Here is a 16,005-nt window from a genome sequence, read left to right on the forward strand (position 1 = left end):
TGCCCAGGTAAAATGGCATGAGCTGCCTCCCTTGGGCCTGCCCAGGCCCAAGGCTGGGTTGGGGGGGGGGAGGAAAGAGCCGTGGGGGGATTTGGGTGTACCCCCAGGTGGGGATGGGTACATTCTGGGATCTCTCTCTTTGTCATGGTGCTTGTGGGTCTCTCTAAAACTTTCATTGTTGTTTTTTATTGTTTTCCTATTTAAACTTTCCATCACTTTTGCACTCCGTTTGCCTGAGTGGTTATTTCTGCCTGTGGTGGGGAGGGGATCTGCCCCAACCCATTACACTGGTTTCTTCTCTTATGGCACAGTATCATTTTGGAAACAAAAGCTACAGTCTATAGGAGCAGCATGGATTTATAGTGAGGCATAACATTGCTGTCTCTCTTAGTCCTTTCCTAATAACCTCAAACAGAGTTTTATCTTTTGACTGTTTAGAAACCAGAGACAGCCAACATTTCCTTCTGGATAAGTAGGAACTCCAGTATGTAAAGTTAAACTCCTTTTCTGTATAATTCCCTCCTGTATAGTTTTCAATGCTAAGCTCCCATTTGCTGGCATGTCACTCAGCAGTCACTCAGAGATTCTTCAGCAACTCCTTGTACTTCATTTTAGTTTTAACCTCATGATACTTGGCAACGTGAGACTATTTTGTCACTTTCATTTAATCTCGTTTCTAGGTCATTCATGGATATGCTGAGCAAGATTGGTACCAGATGGATTCCTGTGACAAACCACTGGTAACACCCTCTGCTGTGAAAGGCCTTTATTTTTACTTTCCTATCATCAGTTACAGACTCATGTGAGAACCTCTCCTTTTACCCCAGGAACACTTAAACTCTTTAAGGTCCATTTGTGAAAAGCCTTGTTAAGGCTGCTTTGCATTGATGATACAGGCAAGTGTCATACATTTAAAATGTAAATTATTCAAAACAGAGCCTTACCAACAAAATACTAAGAATTTAATTTGGAGTACACGGCCCATCAAGCTGTCAACAAGGTAATTTATAAAAGGATAAGACTAGGAACCTAATATATACCTTTAAGAGAAGGAATGACACATTTTATACATGTTGTTAAAACAGTTTATTAAGAACTTGATCAGTCAAGAAAGCATAGAAAAAGGAAACAGGAAAGACAAAAGAAAGTGGTGGATGAAGATGATAAAGTGAGGGGGAAAAAAATTCAGTAATGAGCTGAGCAGTGAACAGTATGATACTGTGATCAGGTTAATTGTTCTACAGCCCTCAGGCCAAGGATGGCAGGATACCCCTGCTGCCACACAAGATGGACAAACTTGGCTCTGCCCGTGTGGGATTCTCCATAATCCCATAGCCATGCATTACTGCAGGTACTACTGCCACACATTTGGCCTCTTCATTCTTTTTTCTTCCACAGGTCAATTTGTGCCTTCTATGTGTTCACTATTACATTTCTCATGTTACATTTTGTAGAGAAATATGCCACCTGTTAAAATCTTTTTAAAAGCTTTTTCTGTAGTGTATTTGAAAACAGGGGTTTCTTTTTAATTAATTGACTATAGCATACTACAAACTCTAAGAGAGTTAATTTTCTGGTGAACCTCTCTTCTTAGAGGGAATGGTGTTACATTGCTCATTTGAGAAGTTTCAGCCTTGGTCAGGAAGGAAAATGTTTTTTCTTTACAGGTAGTTTATAAACAGAAGTTTGGAGTCACTGCCTTTACTATGATGGAATTGTATTTTTCTTTTGCAATTATTTTCCTACATATCCAGCACAGCAGAAAATCTCAGTGCATTCAGAGTATCATTTCAAATTGAAAGCAAGCCAGGTATTCAGAAGTCTACACATAAGTGGAGTATTTGCATGCTGGAGGCATCTGGCTTCAAAAAGATACAACAGGGAACCATCTTAATGATAAGCACTGTCTATTTTTGAAGCCTCTGTCATTGTACTGGGATGGCAGGCTATCATTACATGTATGCATCCTATTTCTAATGAAGATTTCTGCGAGAGTAGCCTTTCTTTGCAGTGTAACACACAAAGTATTTTTTTTCTTCCTCTGAAAAGGAAGAAAAGGAGAGGAAAACTTGTAAGGTTTCTTTTATTTAGTCTGTGAGGATGGAGCTGAAATGTAGTTTAGTGTTTACAAAACTAACAGCACTCAGAAACACATTCATTAAGATTAGATTCAAAACTATCTTGCTTAAAATTTCTTCAAGTCCAGGTGAGAAATTGGAAGTATATGAGAACATAAAATAGAGCATAAAATACAGATGTCAGTAATGAGATATTCCAATACATTGTTCTGACCTCACTAGAATTTAACTTAGACTGGTATGTGGTTTATGACACAGTTTGAATCTGCTCCTGTTTCCCTGCATTTAACAAACCAATCTGCTCATAGAGCTTACCCCACTGCCTCAAACAGTCATTTTCCAGGCACAGTCTCTTGTTGAACACACAATGAAATTAAATAAATCCATTAAATAAATAAACCCCTGAAATTAAATAAATCCATTATCTTTACCCAAAGAGCCTACAAGCAAGAGAAAGACCTCACAGTGGCCCTAGTCTGGAGGAGAAATCTTACAGGCCACCTAGCACATGGGAACATTTTTGTGCTTATGTGCATTGAGGCTGAGAATCTACAAACTAAATGTAAAAAGGGAATTAGCAATGTAAGCCATCAAGAATTCTAGTAAATCAAGTATATATTCCTTACAAAAATTATTGGAGTCACAAATCATGCACTATTGGACAGAAAATAACAGCTTTATACCTCTTACAATACAAAAGATAAAATTTGGAATGATAGAATGGGCTGGGTTGGAAGGGACTTGTAAAGTTTATCTAGTCCAATCCCCTGCAGTGAGCAGAGACATCTTTAACTAGATCAGGTTGCTCAAAGCCCCAGCCAACCTTCAGTGTTTCCAGGGATGGTGCATCTACCACCTCATCAGGCAACCTGTTCTAGTATTTCACTGTCCTCTTTGTAAAAAATGTCTTCCTTATACCTAGTCTAAATATACCCTCTTTCAGTTTAAAACCGTCACCCCTTGTCTTCTTGCATCAGGCACTGCTGAAAGGACTGTCCCCATCTTTCTTATAGGCTCTCTTTAAGTACTGCAAGGCTAAAATAGGATCTCCCTGAAGCATTTTCTTCTTCAGTCTCAGCAACTCCAACTCTCTCAGCCTTTCTTCACAGCAGAAGGTGTTCCAGCCTTACAATTACTTTCATGGGCTTCCTCTGGACCCACTCCAGCAGTTTCATGTCTTTCTTGTGCTGAAGACTCCAGATCTGGAGACAATACTCCAGGCAGGGTCTCGCCAGAGTGGAGTAGGGTGGCAGAATAACCACTCTTGACCTGCAGGCCCCACTTGTTTTGATTCAGCCCACGATGTGGTTGGCTTTCTTGGCTGTGATCATGTCCAGCTTCTCGTGCACTAGTACCTCCAAGTCCTCCTCCACTGGGCTACTGTCAATCTCTTCATCCATCAGCTTGTATGGATACTGGGTGTTGCCCTGAGCCTGGTGCAGAACCTTGTGCTTGGCCTTATTTAACCTCATGCGATTCACACAGACCCTCCCCTCTAACATGTCCAAATGCTCCTGGATGGCATCCTATCCTTTAGGTTTGTCAGCCTCACCACTCAGCTCAGTGCCCTCTGTAAACCTGCTGAGGGTGCAATACCCTCAGTTTTAAAAAAACACAAAACACTCTCACATCTTTTTTAAATTTATTTTCTCTCTGCATTGAATATGCAACTACAGAGAAAGTAAACCAGCTGTTAAAATTTGTTATCATAATGATATCTAGAAGAGAGCAAAAATAAAGACACACAGACAATGCTAAACCTGGCATTTTCTCAATAAAGATTTTTAATATTATATGAGGTAGCAAAAGCTCAATGGTATTCATGAGACAAAGGAAAAGGTTCATTTGTAGTCCACTGACATTCTCCACAGAAAGCTAAAAGAATTTACTGCAAACCACAGAGATACTATATCTCTAATCAGGCTGCGCCAGGGGAGGTTTAGGCTGGAGGTTAGGAGGAAGTTTTACACCGAGAGAGTGATTGCCCATTGGAATGCGCTGCCTGGGGAGGTGGTGGAGTCACCATCACTGGAGGTGTTCAGGAGGAGACTTGATAGGGTGCTTGGTTGCATGGTTTACTTGGTTGGGTGGTGTTGGATGATAGGTTGGACACGATGATCTTGAAGGTCTCTTCCAACCTGGTTTATTCTATTTCTATTTCCTTTAAAAAAATATGCATAAATGCTTTAGAAAACAATCCAAATTGAAGGTTTTGATACCACTTCTTGTGACTTGACTGAAGTAAAACTCAAATGAAAGCTTTTACGTGTCTTAGAAAATTACATACTAGTAAATAATAGAAACATTTTCATATTACCTGAACTTTAAACCACCATAATTTAATCTCTGTTCAACCATTATGGAAACTAGCAACTGCTTCATGAACAACTAATAAAAGAATTCCAATACTTCAATTTTCTACACAATTTATATCTTTTCCATATTTCACTGTTGCCAAAAGCTGGTGTATTTAGTCTAATTTCTCAGAGAAAGTCAGCCTGTGTGTGTGCATACACATAGATGCCTGAAAAAAAGCTGTTAATTTTATTTGAGTTTGAGAAGTCTTAGAGATGTTTATATTTCTACAGCTTCTAGGAAATCAAGATCGTGTAACATTAACTCAGCCCATATCAGACAACAAAAGAGTATTATAACTACAGGAAAAACTTCAGATGGAGTTCTAACCGTAAGGCCATTTATATTTCAATGTTTCCTGCAGTTAAGAGACTTTCACAAGTAATTTATGCTGCGGTGGATGCTCACTCCTTCCTTTAATGTAGTTGAAAAGACAGTGAACTGCTGTCCTGTGGATCCCAGACCCATTGGCCTACAGGTTTCAATAATTTTAATATTTGTGAAACTGCCTAGCTTTTTGTGGGGATAAAAAGGAAAGAATCTTAGGGCATTCCACAATGCATTGGAAATAGTGTGATGGAGCTCTCGAGTCTCAGCTTCAGTAGGCCAAACACAGGGAATATAACCATATAAAGTTCTGAAGTGTTTTTGCATGGGTCCAGGGTTTCTCTCTTGTCGGGGAGGCCCGACTGCTGACTGGCTCTTCTTCTGTTTAGGAAGTACTGCGGAACCAAGACTGGCATTTTGGTTTACTGCTTCTGCAGCTTCTGACAGGAAATTAAGCGCTTCCTGAAACCATATACCTGAGTGGAGCGCTAGCATTGCCGTGACCCTTCTAAAAGCGTCCGAGTGAAGGGGAGGCAGGAAAAGGACATACCAGAAAACGTCTAGAGTTTCTGCCCTCTGGAGCTATCGCCTCACCCCGGTTTCCTTATTTTAAGCCAGCAGCGATGCTCGCCTCGCTTCACCTGTCCTGCCCCACCGGCAGCCGAGCAGTGGCTCCTCACTCAGCCTGCCGGAGAGCAGATACAGCTCTTTTAGCGGCGGGCTGTCTCCACCGAAAAGGTGAAAGGTAGAACACAACAAAACCCACGAGGCCGCAGCCCCAGTGCGGGCTCCATCACCTCCTGCACCGGGGACGATGCAAGCCCGACGCCCAGGAGCCGGCACCGCCAGAGGTTCTCCGGGGTCTCCGGCTCAGACTGTCGAGTCCCCGTACCCCACGGTACGTATGACGGAGCGGCGCCCAGGCCCCGGCTCTCCACGACTCCGGGGGCGGCGGCCGCCTCCCCGCCGTCAGCGCGCGCAGGTAGCCGGGCAGAGGAGGCGGGGCGCGCGCGCGCCGCCGCGGCCTGCCGCTGCCTCCGCCCCTCAGGTTTGTCATCGAGCCGCGGCGGGGCTCCGCCGGGAACGGCTGTTTTGCGCGCGCGGCCGGGGGAGGAGGAAGAGGAGGGATGAGGAGGCCGCGGCTGTCGCGTCCGTGACCGGGGCCTGAGGACCCCGAGCTTGGGACGGGCCTTTTTCCCACCACCGGCGCAAAGGCACTGCTCGATCAGGGGAAGGGGGAGAAGGAGAAGGACTAAGACTCTGTGTGTGTGAGAACGTGAAGATGAGCTAAACCTGACCCCTGGAGCCGACTGAGGAGACTCGGCTCCCTCCCCACCACGTCCGTGCTGCTCCCGTCGCTGCCACCGCCATGGCTCACTCCCCCGTGCAGACGGGCCTACCGGGGATGCAGGTGAGGACTAGCCGCCTCCGTCGCGCCGCCCCGGGCGGCAGGAGGGGCGAGCCCCAAGGGCAGGCGCGGGCACACACCCTCGGGGGCCAGCGGGGCGGGGAGCAAGGGATAGGTGCTCGCTGCCTCTCCCCTCGAGTGGGGAGCGGGGGGATCCGTGCGAAGGGGCGCGGTGGGCTGTCGTTAAGGGAGTTCTCTGGGGCAGGGGGACAGGGCGAGGGGAGAAGTCGCCTCTTCAGTCAGACTCGGCCCCGGCGGCTGGGCTGGGGGGAAGGAAGGGGATCCGTGGAAACGAAACGTGCTGTCAGCACCTCGCGTAATGCCTAATGCGGTCCCTCCGCCTGGTGAATCCTTCCCTTCCTTTCTCTCTCCTTCCTCAATAGCCACTGCTTCGCTGCAAATGTGCGGAGCGGAGGGCTGCTTATGGTTTGTTCCCCGCTCCCCGGGTCCAGTAGCTCTTGTTTTAATTAATAAAGCGAAACATTTTAGTAGGGAATTTTCGGTCCCATCATTTTGACATGATTACGGGAAGCATGTATAAAATAGGACCTGAAAATGCTGACCTTCAGTGCGTGCTGCAGTGACCATTTCTGTGGTGCTGGCTAGCAGGAGTGCTGACTGAGTTGGGTGTTCAGGAATCGCCGTTGGCCCCAGTGTTTGGCTCTAAGAGTTGGTTAGCTGCTGTTATAGATGATGGAATTTGCTGGTTCTGTGTTGTAACTATGTTTTTTTAAATAACTGGTGTGGTTTTCTGGTGATTGAGCTGACTTCTTCCCTCCCTTGTTTTTCATAGTCCAAATACAAACTACTGCCAAAAAAACATTTAAGTTTGTTAGTATTGGTGTGTCGTTATTCTAATGTTTCCCACATCTTAGAAACTTTGCTGCCCTGACCTTCAAAAGAAAGACTTATGAACAGCATGTAGAGTTTTTCTTTATTTATGTCCTGGATTGAAAGTGTTTGTGCTTTATTTGGTTTAAGTATTGATTTACTCTGGTTTGTTTTTCCCTTGGGTCAAGATTCAAAGTCATGAATCCTTTTTCTTTGCATAACCTGAAATTTGAATTTAAAATGTTACATGTTTAGGCATACCATGAATTATATGCTCAGGGACAGTACTGTATGCCACATAGAGTATGTAGGCCCTCACTTTGAGCTGATCAGTTTATTGTTTTGTAGGTACTGCTGTTGCGTGTTCAAGTTCACCTTCCAAATATGAGCACATTACCAGTTGCCAAACACTAAGGTGTAAGGGCTTCTTGCTTTGACTAGATACAGATGAATGTTGCTTTAAAAAATCATTTTTAAATGTGTTAGAACCAAGATAACTGCTTACTTTGAAGCAGAATTTGCAACATTTTAGAATGAAGTAGTCAGGTTTGTAGCTGCTCAGAAGTCAATGAAGATTATTTCAGCAATATGCATGTGCTGCTTATGTGTGTGACTGCATGATCTCTCTAAGGACCTGCACTTTTTATTAACTTGACTTGTTGTTTTTTTTCAGTTTGTAATATTGCTAGCTGCACTAAATGGGTAGATATTCAGAGGGTTTTGTTAGTCCACTTAATATAGGAGTTTACTTTGAATCTCTTTTCATTCCGGACAGTGTTACTTTTCTCATTAATTTTTATTGTATAACTTTGAAAGTTTCTCAAAATCCTCAAATACCAAGGTGAAGGCCCACTGATAGACAGATGTGTGAGGTCTGTCAGCAATATGAATACTATGTGCTGATTTTCTGTGCCCAGCTCAAGATGCCTGTATCCATTTCTGTCATTTTATGGTGGTCTGTTTCCAGTACACGATTCTCAGAGTAAAGTATGTACAATGGGTGACATCTGCTTGAAAAAAATAGAAGTTATGGTTTGGAACCTTTTATGTAGAAAGGAAAGGAACAGAGCTTAGTTCTCTGAGTTATAATTAAATTGCCTAAGTCACGAGACTATCTTTTCTTTTTCTGTAGTGTGATCCTTCCTCCCCACCTACCAGCTTCTGCAACAAATGATGTAAGCAGTGTCAGTGACAAGTTATGCAGCTTTCTCCTACATTCTCTGCTGTACTTACACAAGAGAGCAGTCAGTATCCTAGTGTGAACAGGAGTAACTTCTTGACTACCAAAAATCAGATGCAGGGACAATGCTTTGTTAATGCTGTTTGGCATGAGTAGAGTAGTGTGTAAATAGAGCAGAGGAATGAAGGATTAATGTATGTCTCTCTGAACAACATATCTGATCGATGCTTGAAGAGTGATGCATAAAAAGTGAGTGGGTAGAGAGTGAGCCAAAGGAACGAAAAACTGTGGAGGAAATGTAGGATGGTGCTGGAAGGTTGTCAAAATCTGAGATTCGCTGTCTGCTGTGAAGTGGGCTTGTTGTAACCTGAATAAAAACAGAGTTGGGTTTTGACCTAAATTTCTATGCATGCAAGTAAGTTTAGACTCAAAAGTTTAAGGGCTTTGTGTAGGTATGATTTTGTGGTGTGAAGGTGCATCCTTACTGAACTGTCAGTATGTTGTATTCCTTCTTTATACTTTATAGAGGTGACCTGGGGGGAATGCTGGTTTGTCTGTAATGCATGCAATTTCTGCAAGGCTGGCCTGGCATAAGTGTATATGACCTTGAATTTTCAGAATGACCTCCATTTCTTGCCTGTGGTGAGCTTCTATAACTTCCTTATAGAAGCTGTATTTTAAATAATAAAATACTGTGTTTATGAGTTTGTGCTAGGTGTGCTTGGTGAACCGTAATGAAGCATTAGGAGTGTGTTGGACCCAAAAGTTCAGGTTACATAGACTGGCAGAGAAAATCTTTAGGGATGAATCTGTAGAACACTGTAGTGCAGTACAGTAAGTTGTTGGATATGTGGCAGCAGCTGCTTTCAAGGTAATCTTTAACAATAAATGCTAAAACAAATAGTTATTAAATCACAGAATGATAGGGGTTGGAAGGGACCTCTGGAGATCATCTAGTCCAATACCTAGGTTTACCTAGAGCAAGTTGGACAGGATGGTGTTCAGGTGAGTTTTCTTCAGAGACGATGACTCCACCACCTCTCTGAGCAGCCTGTTCCAGTGTTCTGCCAGCCTCAAAGTAAAGTTCTTCCTCCTGTTTAGATGGAACTTCCTATGTTCAGGTTTGTGCCTTTTACCTCTTGTCCTGTTACTGGGCACCACTGAAAGAAGACTGGCCTCATCCTCCTGGCACCCACCCATTAAGCATTTATAAGCATTGATAAGATCCCCTCTCAGTGTTCTCTAGGCTAAAAAGCCCCAACTCCCTTAGCCTTTCTTCATAAGAGAGATGTTCTAGTCCCCTAATCGTAGCCCTTTGCTGTACCCTCTCAAGCAGTTTTCCATCCTTGAACTGGGGAGCCCAGAAATGGACACAGTACTCCAGATGAGGCCTTGCCAGGGCAGAGTGGAGAGGGAGGAGAACCTCCCTTGACCTGCTTGCCACACTCTTCTTGATGCACCTCTGGATGCCATTGGCCTTCTCATCCACAAGGGCACATTGCTGGCTCATGGTTATCCTGTTGTCCATAGAGCCAGTCAGCCACTAACCTATACATGGGCTTATTCCTCCCTAGGTGCAGTACTTTACACTTGTCCAACTCTCCAGCCTGTCCAGGACGTGCTGGGTGGCAGCACAGCCTTCTGGTGTGTCATCTACCCCTCCCAGTTTTGTGTCATCAGCAAGCTTGCTGAGGGGACGCTCCATGCCTTCATGCAGGTTGTTGATGAAGGTGTTGAACAGTACTGACCCTTGGGGAGCACCACTTTTTAGGGACCTCCAACTAGACTCTGTGCTATGACTACAATCCTCAGAGCTCTAAATATCTTTCTCCTCTCTTTCTCCACTTAAAAAGTTTTGAGGTTAAGCTGCATCTTATTTGCTTGTATTGTTTCTGAAGTTGGAGAACCAGAAAATCAGTATTTTACCTTACTTTTCTGTGTACAGAAATCTGTGTGAAATAGCTATGTAGAAGAGTTTTTATAAACCTACTTTAAAATGAGCCTTATATTATGATGATAACAATAAAAATGCTTTAAACTCCTTCTGAAGAAAGATAAAATGACTCCTGGCAGCTTCAGATGCTGAAGAAGTGAAAAAGCCCACAGGTGTTTTGCCTTTTTGAAGGCACTGAACACTGCCTTGTTCAGACAGTACAATGCCACAGTTAGAATGGATCTAGGTATGACTTCTGGTTGTAATTCTAGGTGCTTCCACCAGAAAGGTTGTGGTAGGTTGAGAGAGGGCCTAGCTCTCCCTCCCGCACAGAGTAAGAAACCACAGCTGAACTCAGTCGGAGAAGCAAGCTATATTTACAAGCATATATGGAAAGCAGGTTATATATAACACAATATATACAGGTATTTACAATATATATACAGATATATATATACAGGGTTAGTTGTTTAGGTGGTGGATTGGTTGATGGGTTGGACGCAATGATCTTGAAGGTCTCTTCCAACCTGGTTTATTCTATGTATTCTATGTAAATATACAGCAAAGAAAATTAACACAACAAAATTCCCTCCTCGAGAGGAGGGTTTCCCTCTCTGTAACCCCCTCTCACCCCCCCCACCTCCCTTTTTTCCTAAAAAGGGGTTAGAGAGAGAAAGAAAGGCAAGTTATTAAGGACAAGAGTTGTTATTAAGCTTCAAAAGCACATACAGGATTAGTTTTGCTTATCTCAAGGTCAGCTCCAGCTAGTTCGCTGAGAGGCAAGCAGGCAGAACAGGCTGAAACCCAATCTGAGAAAAAATTCCAACTGCCCTAAAACTTAGAGTTGCATTCTGCCCATCCACCAATGAAATTCGTTTAGAATATCATGTTTTCATTTTGGTACCAAAACATTCAGCCAGAGTGTTCCCAACACTGTCTCTTAAAGGCACAGCCTCAAACGGTCACAAAGGTAATGAAAAGTTTCAGGTGAATTGGAGAGTTTCAAATATGCCTCTGTAATGGTACTTTGGGACATGGCTTAGTGGGCATGGTGATGTTCGGCTGACATTTGGGCTTGATGGTCTTAGAGGCTTTTTCCAACCATATTAATTCTGTGATTCTATATTCCTCCTGGGTCACTTGGCTCTGTCTCTACCTCTCATACACTTTCTTTATTTAAGGTTAGTCAGGAGTTCCTTTTCCACCCATGCAGTCTCCCTGCCATCGTTTCTTGTCTTCCTGCATGTCAGATCAAGCATTCTTGAACTTTGAGGATGTTATCCTTGAAAACTAACCATCTCTCTGTTAGACTCTGATCCAAAGGAGTAGTATCTCAAACATTGTGTGAGGCAGTAGCCTTGCAGTTAGGACAAATATGTGCTTTGTGGTTAAGACAGGGAACAACATATGCCAGCTCAGGAGGGTTTGGAATGCACGGGAGAATGGATGGCCTCACCCCCTTGCCAAATTTGTCTCTGTTCCACTGAGATAAGAGGTATGCTGCACACTGTGCAAAGGGTAATAAAACCCAGGGTCTCTTCAACCCCTAGCTCAATTGGTGGAAAGGGCACATGTTGCCCTTCTATGTTGTGCATGCAGACATTGGTAGGCATTGGCTTCAGCACTTCCCATACAAAATTAGTGGACACATTACAAAGCAACTCCTCTCTTGGCAGGGAATAAAAAGGACTTGAACACACTAGCAGCTGCACACCCACTACTGAAGTCTCAAGGAATGGACCAGGAGAGGCATTGCTGGAACCCTAGCTGGTGATCTGGATCTTTACCTGTTCTCTCTCTCTTCATTTCTCATAGACACATCATACACACCCATATAACTTTAGTCTGGCAGTTAACAATTAAATCTCCTTTGTGTGGACCTATGGTGTAAGTGTCCTTAATTCAACCCAAGGGAATGATCAAACCTGAGTCACTCCTTTTCCCCTCTTCTCTCTCTGTTTGAGCAGGACGTGACACTCCCCTTGATCTTTCTTGTCTCTAGGACTGTTTCCCCTGGAATTCTTCCAAGTGGGTCCCTGATCTGTCCACTCTTCCTTGAACCCTTCACTATTAGGACTGAGGAGAAAACCACCTGGGCTTTCATGGTCTTGACCCACACTGTCAGGGCTGTGTAGTCATGCTTGATATGCTCCAGGTCTCCTCAAGCTACTTCAGTGGTACCTGATATGCAAGAGTAGTGTGAGGGTAAAGTCCATGTTTTGAACAAGCTTCAGCAGTCTTTCCAGAATGTCCTAGATTTGAGTCCCTGGCAAGCACCAAGCTGTCCTAGACAGCAGCTTAAGTCAGCAGACAGGGACCTTCATCCCTCATAGGATGGGAGTCTCCCACTATTACCACTTAGAGCTTCCTTCTGGTGTGGTCATAAAGCAAATGGTTTGTATACCCTGTTTCTATATTAAATAGATTTACTTGTGTAAGTAGTACAAAAGTTTGAGCAAGAAGTTGTTGTACCTTATTGAGAAAATAAAATTTGCTTTCTTCCTTAATGTGATAGGTTATGCACCTAACCTAAGATGTTTAAACTTCTCAGTTGCTTCTGATGACTCCATATGAAGTAGTCAGTATTTCTGTTCTGATCATCTGAAACAAATTTCTGTAGGAAGCTGACTTTTTTGTCAACTTCAAATGACCAGAGGTTCTTTTAAACTCCTACCATTCTGTGATTGTTCTGTCTGAAAGGAACACCGGATAGTCGTCTCCACACGTTAACAAATGACCAAACTCATACTAGTGGTCTCAGAAAAAATGTCAATTTTTATCTTCTGGTTATAGCAGTTGAAAGAAGTCTCAGTATCTTGTTCAGAATGTGAAAGTGTGGTGATATGTGATTACAGGGAGGAGGAAGAAACCACAGAGACAATTCTTCAAATGGCAGTGGCCTTAAAATCTTCCTCTCTGATTTCAAATGTACTTAATTTGGTACCAGAATGTGCATTGACTCTGCTTTAAAATGTGATTGGTGTTCGAAGTTCTGATTTAGATGCAAGTAATTTGAGAACATATCAGCTGAATGGGGTCAGAGCTAATCTAGTCATGTTTTGTCTTTTACAGTGGTTGTTAGAAGATGTCTAAGAAAAAGGTGTAAAAATACAGTAATTCATAATACTTCTATGACATACTTCTGTAGCTTCTGCTAGATTTTTCAGAGCCAGAAGTGTTTATCTTGATGGATTTTTTTTTTTTCCTACCTTAGTTGGATGTTAGGAAGAAATTCTTCGTAGAGAGAGTGATTGCCCATTGGAATGGGCTGCCCGGGGAGGTGGTGGAGTCGCCATCATTGGAGGTGTTTAGGAGGAGACTTGATGGGGTGCTTGGTGCTATGGTTTAGTTGATTAGATGGTGTTGGATAATGGGTTGGATGCGATGATCTTGAAGGTCTCTTCCAACCTGGTTTGTTCTCATTCTTTCTATTCTTATTCTATTCTACTTCTGCAATCTTTAATTTTGTAAAGATTACTCTCTGCAATGTTGTATTACAGTGTGTTTCCAGGTTTAGCTGCATGTGGGTGAATGAGTTTCAAAACATTCTTTTTACCCCTAACTGGTAGCAGATAGCAGTGATCACTAACAGTCAAAAGCCGGTTCACCATGTGGTATTTTATTTTCACCAGAAATCTCTGAACCTCTTCACATGATGGTATTTTGGGCTTGATAGGCAATGAGGATTGGACTGACTAACTGGAATTTGATTTAGTAAAATGAAAAGTATACAAAACAAGCTGTTGAAAGATGCTTGTCAATTTCAAAAGAGCAGGCAGAGAAACTGGAGATCTGCAAGTAAAATCAGTTCCCAAAATAAGCCTGCAAACTTGAATGCAGAGATGGATTAAGCTAAAGAGAAAAATAAAGGGGTTTTAACCCTTTTCTACAACAACTGAATGAATCACCCTTCATAGAAGGAGGTTAGAAATAACTGAAATGAGATGCAGAAAAAACACTCAGTTGAAGCTCTGTCTTAGGTAAAAATGGTTATGGATAAAATTTCATCTAACTGGTCTGAATTTCATTAACATTTTCTGTTGAGCTATAGGGGCAGTTGGTGCAGATGAGAATTAGAGATTCATAAAAATAAGTACATTGCAAGTTGCATGCAGGCCTGGCTATGAGGAAAGTAATGGAGAAGTGCTGTAAGAGTGGAAGATATTGCTAGTTTCTCTGGAATTGTTCTTGGCAGTTGGTGACTGAAAAGTGACCTTAGCATTAAAAAAAAAAAAAAGACAATGCATCCTAATAAAATTTGCTGATGATACCAAATTTAAAGGCACCTGTTATAGTTGAGAGGCCATTACTGAAGAACTACACAACCTTGAGGTTTTGCATTACTGAATAAATATTATGAAGTACAAGGTATCATAAGTACGAATTATTACACAGAACTTTTGCAGTAGGCTGGGAGCTTATTAGTTGGAAATGCAGAGGATTAGAAAGAGGCAAGTGGTGGTTTTTTTCGGTCACAGCTGAGTTTGAGCAAAGAGGCCAAACTGAACAGAGGATCTGAGAATGTATCAGGCTATCCTTACCCTTTAGAAGGGGAAAATAGTGATGTTAGGTACTGAGGAGAGTTAAGTGCAGTATGTTTGGAGATTTTTTTTCCCCATTTAAGGTCAAAAGTAATGAATCTCATGTGGAACAAGTGCAGAGAGGTGATGCAAATCACTGGGTGAATGGTGACTCTGCTTATGGCAGAAGAGTGATTGGCCCTTGGGAGTAGGCTGCCCAGGGAGGTGGTGGAGTCACCATCACTGGAGGTGTTTAGGAAGAGACTGGATGAGGCACTTGGTGCCATGGTTTAGTTGATTGGATGGTGTTGGGTGATAGGTTGGACTTGATGATCACGAAGGTCTTTTCCAACCTACTCTACACTACTCTACACTACTCTACACTACTCTACACTACTCTACACTACTCTACACTACTCTACACTACTCTACACTACTCTACACTACTCTACACTACTCTACACTACTCTACACTACTCTACACTACTCTACTCTACACTACTCTACACTACTCTACACTACTCTACACTACTCTACACTACTCTACACTACTCTACACTACTCTACACTACTCTACACTTATTTTCTGCATTGCTAAAAGCAGAGACTGAGACAGAAAGGTTTGGTGGTGGAGGTCTAGCTCCTTATCAAACAAGGTGATTAGCTTCATCCTTTTGCTGCAGATGTTGCTGTTCTGTGGTATCTAGCAATACTTGGTGTGCTTAGTTACATGAATGCTCTTTTATCTGTGCCCTTTATTGTAATATTAGCAGGAAAAAGCTTTATGCTTAGTGAAAGCTTGCAAAGAGTAGAATCAGCAAAACTGTAGTGACAGAATCTATGGAAAACATTTTCACTATTCAGTCATACAGAAAGAATATTTAGAAAGCTATTTATTTTGGCTCTGTTGAAAGTATTTACTAAAACAAACAAAAATAAATTTGGTGAGAATCTTTTCCAGATGTGATATTGGAAAAATGAATGGGAATTGGCAACTCATGTACTTTCAAATTCAAGCAGTTCATTATGTATCTGGAATTCTGAGCTCTCAAGTTTTGAAGTGGAGTTGCTGATCAATGAGAGACCAACTGGTAGTTTTCCATAAAGGTTGCAGGTTGCCAGTAGTTTAAGGCTCTCACTTCAAATGCCTGGTCTCCTGAGATGAAAATTCAGGCCTCCTTAGAGAGTAAGATTACTGCTTTTTTGACCATCTACTACCTCCTGTTGCTCAGAACAAAATTCAGGATTGGCAACTTTTAGAAGTTTTGAAACTAAGAAACTTGTTTTACAGAAGTTGTGATTTGGGAAGGACTTCCAGGAACAGTTATCTCTCCTCCTTTTCTGGACTTATTAACACAAAAATGACTAGGAAA

The 16,005-nt window shown here is 42.5% G+C and overlaps 1 protein-coding gene across 1 annotated transcript in view; it reads left to right on the forward strand.

The window, feature by feature from the left end:
* Positions 1-5,833: 5,833 nt before the first annotated feature.
* Positions 5,834-16,005, forward strand: part of STK24 (serine/threonine kinase 24) — a 67,562-nt gene continuing 57,390 nt past the window's right edge. The window contains exon 1 of the mRNA XM_054162982.1: positions 5,834-6,171. Within this exon, the coding sequence (XP_054018957.1) occupies positions 6,130-6,171 (42 nt within the window). The 5' untranslated portion in view covers positions 5,834-6,129. The remainder of the gene's footprint in view (positions 6,172-16,005) is intronic.

The sequence above is a fragment of the Dryobates pubescens genome, chromosome 7 (genome assembly GCF_014839835.1).
Source record: "Dryobates pubescens isolate bDryPub1 chromosome 7, bDryPub1.pri, whole genome shotgun sequence".
NCBI lineage: Eukaryota > Metazoa > Chordata > Aves > Piciformes > Picidae > Dryobates > Dryobates pubescens.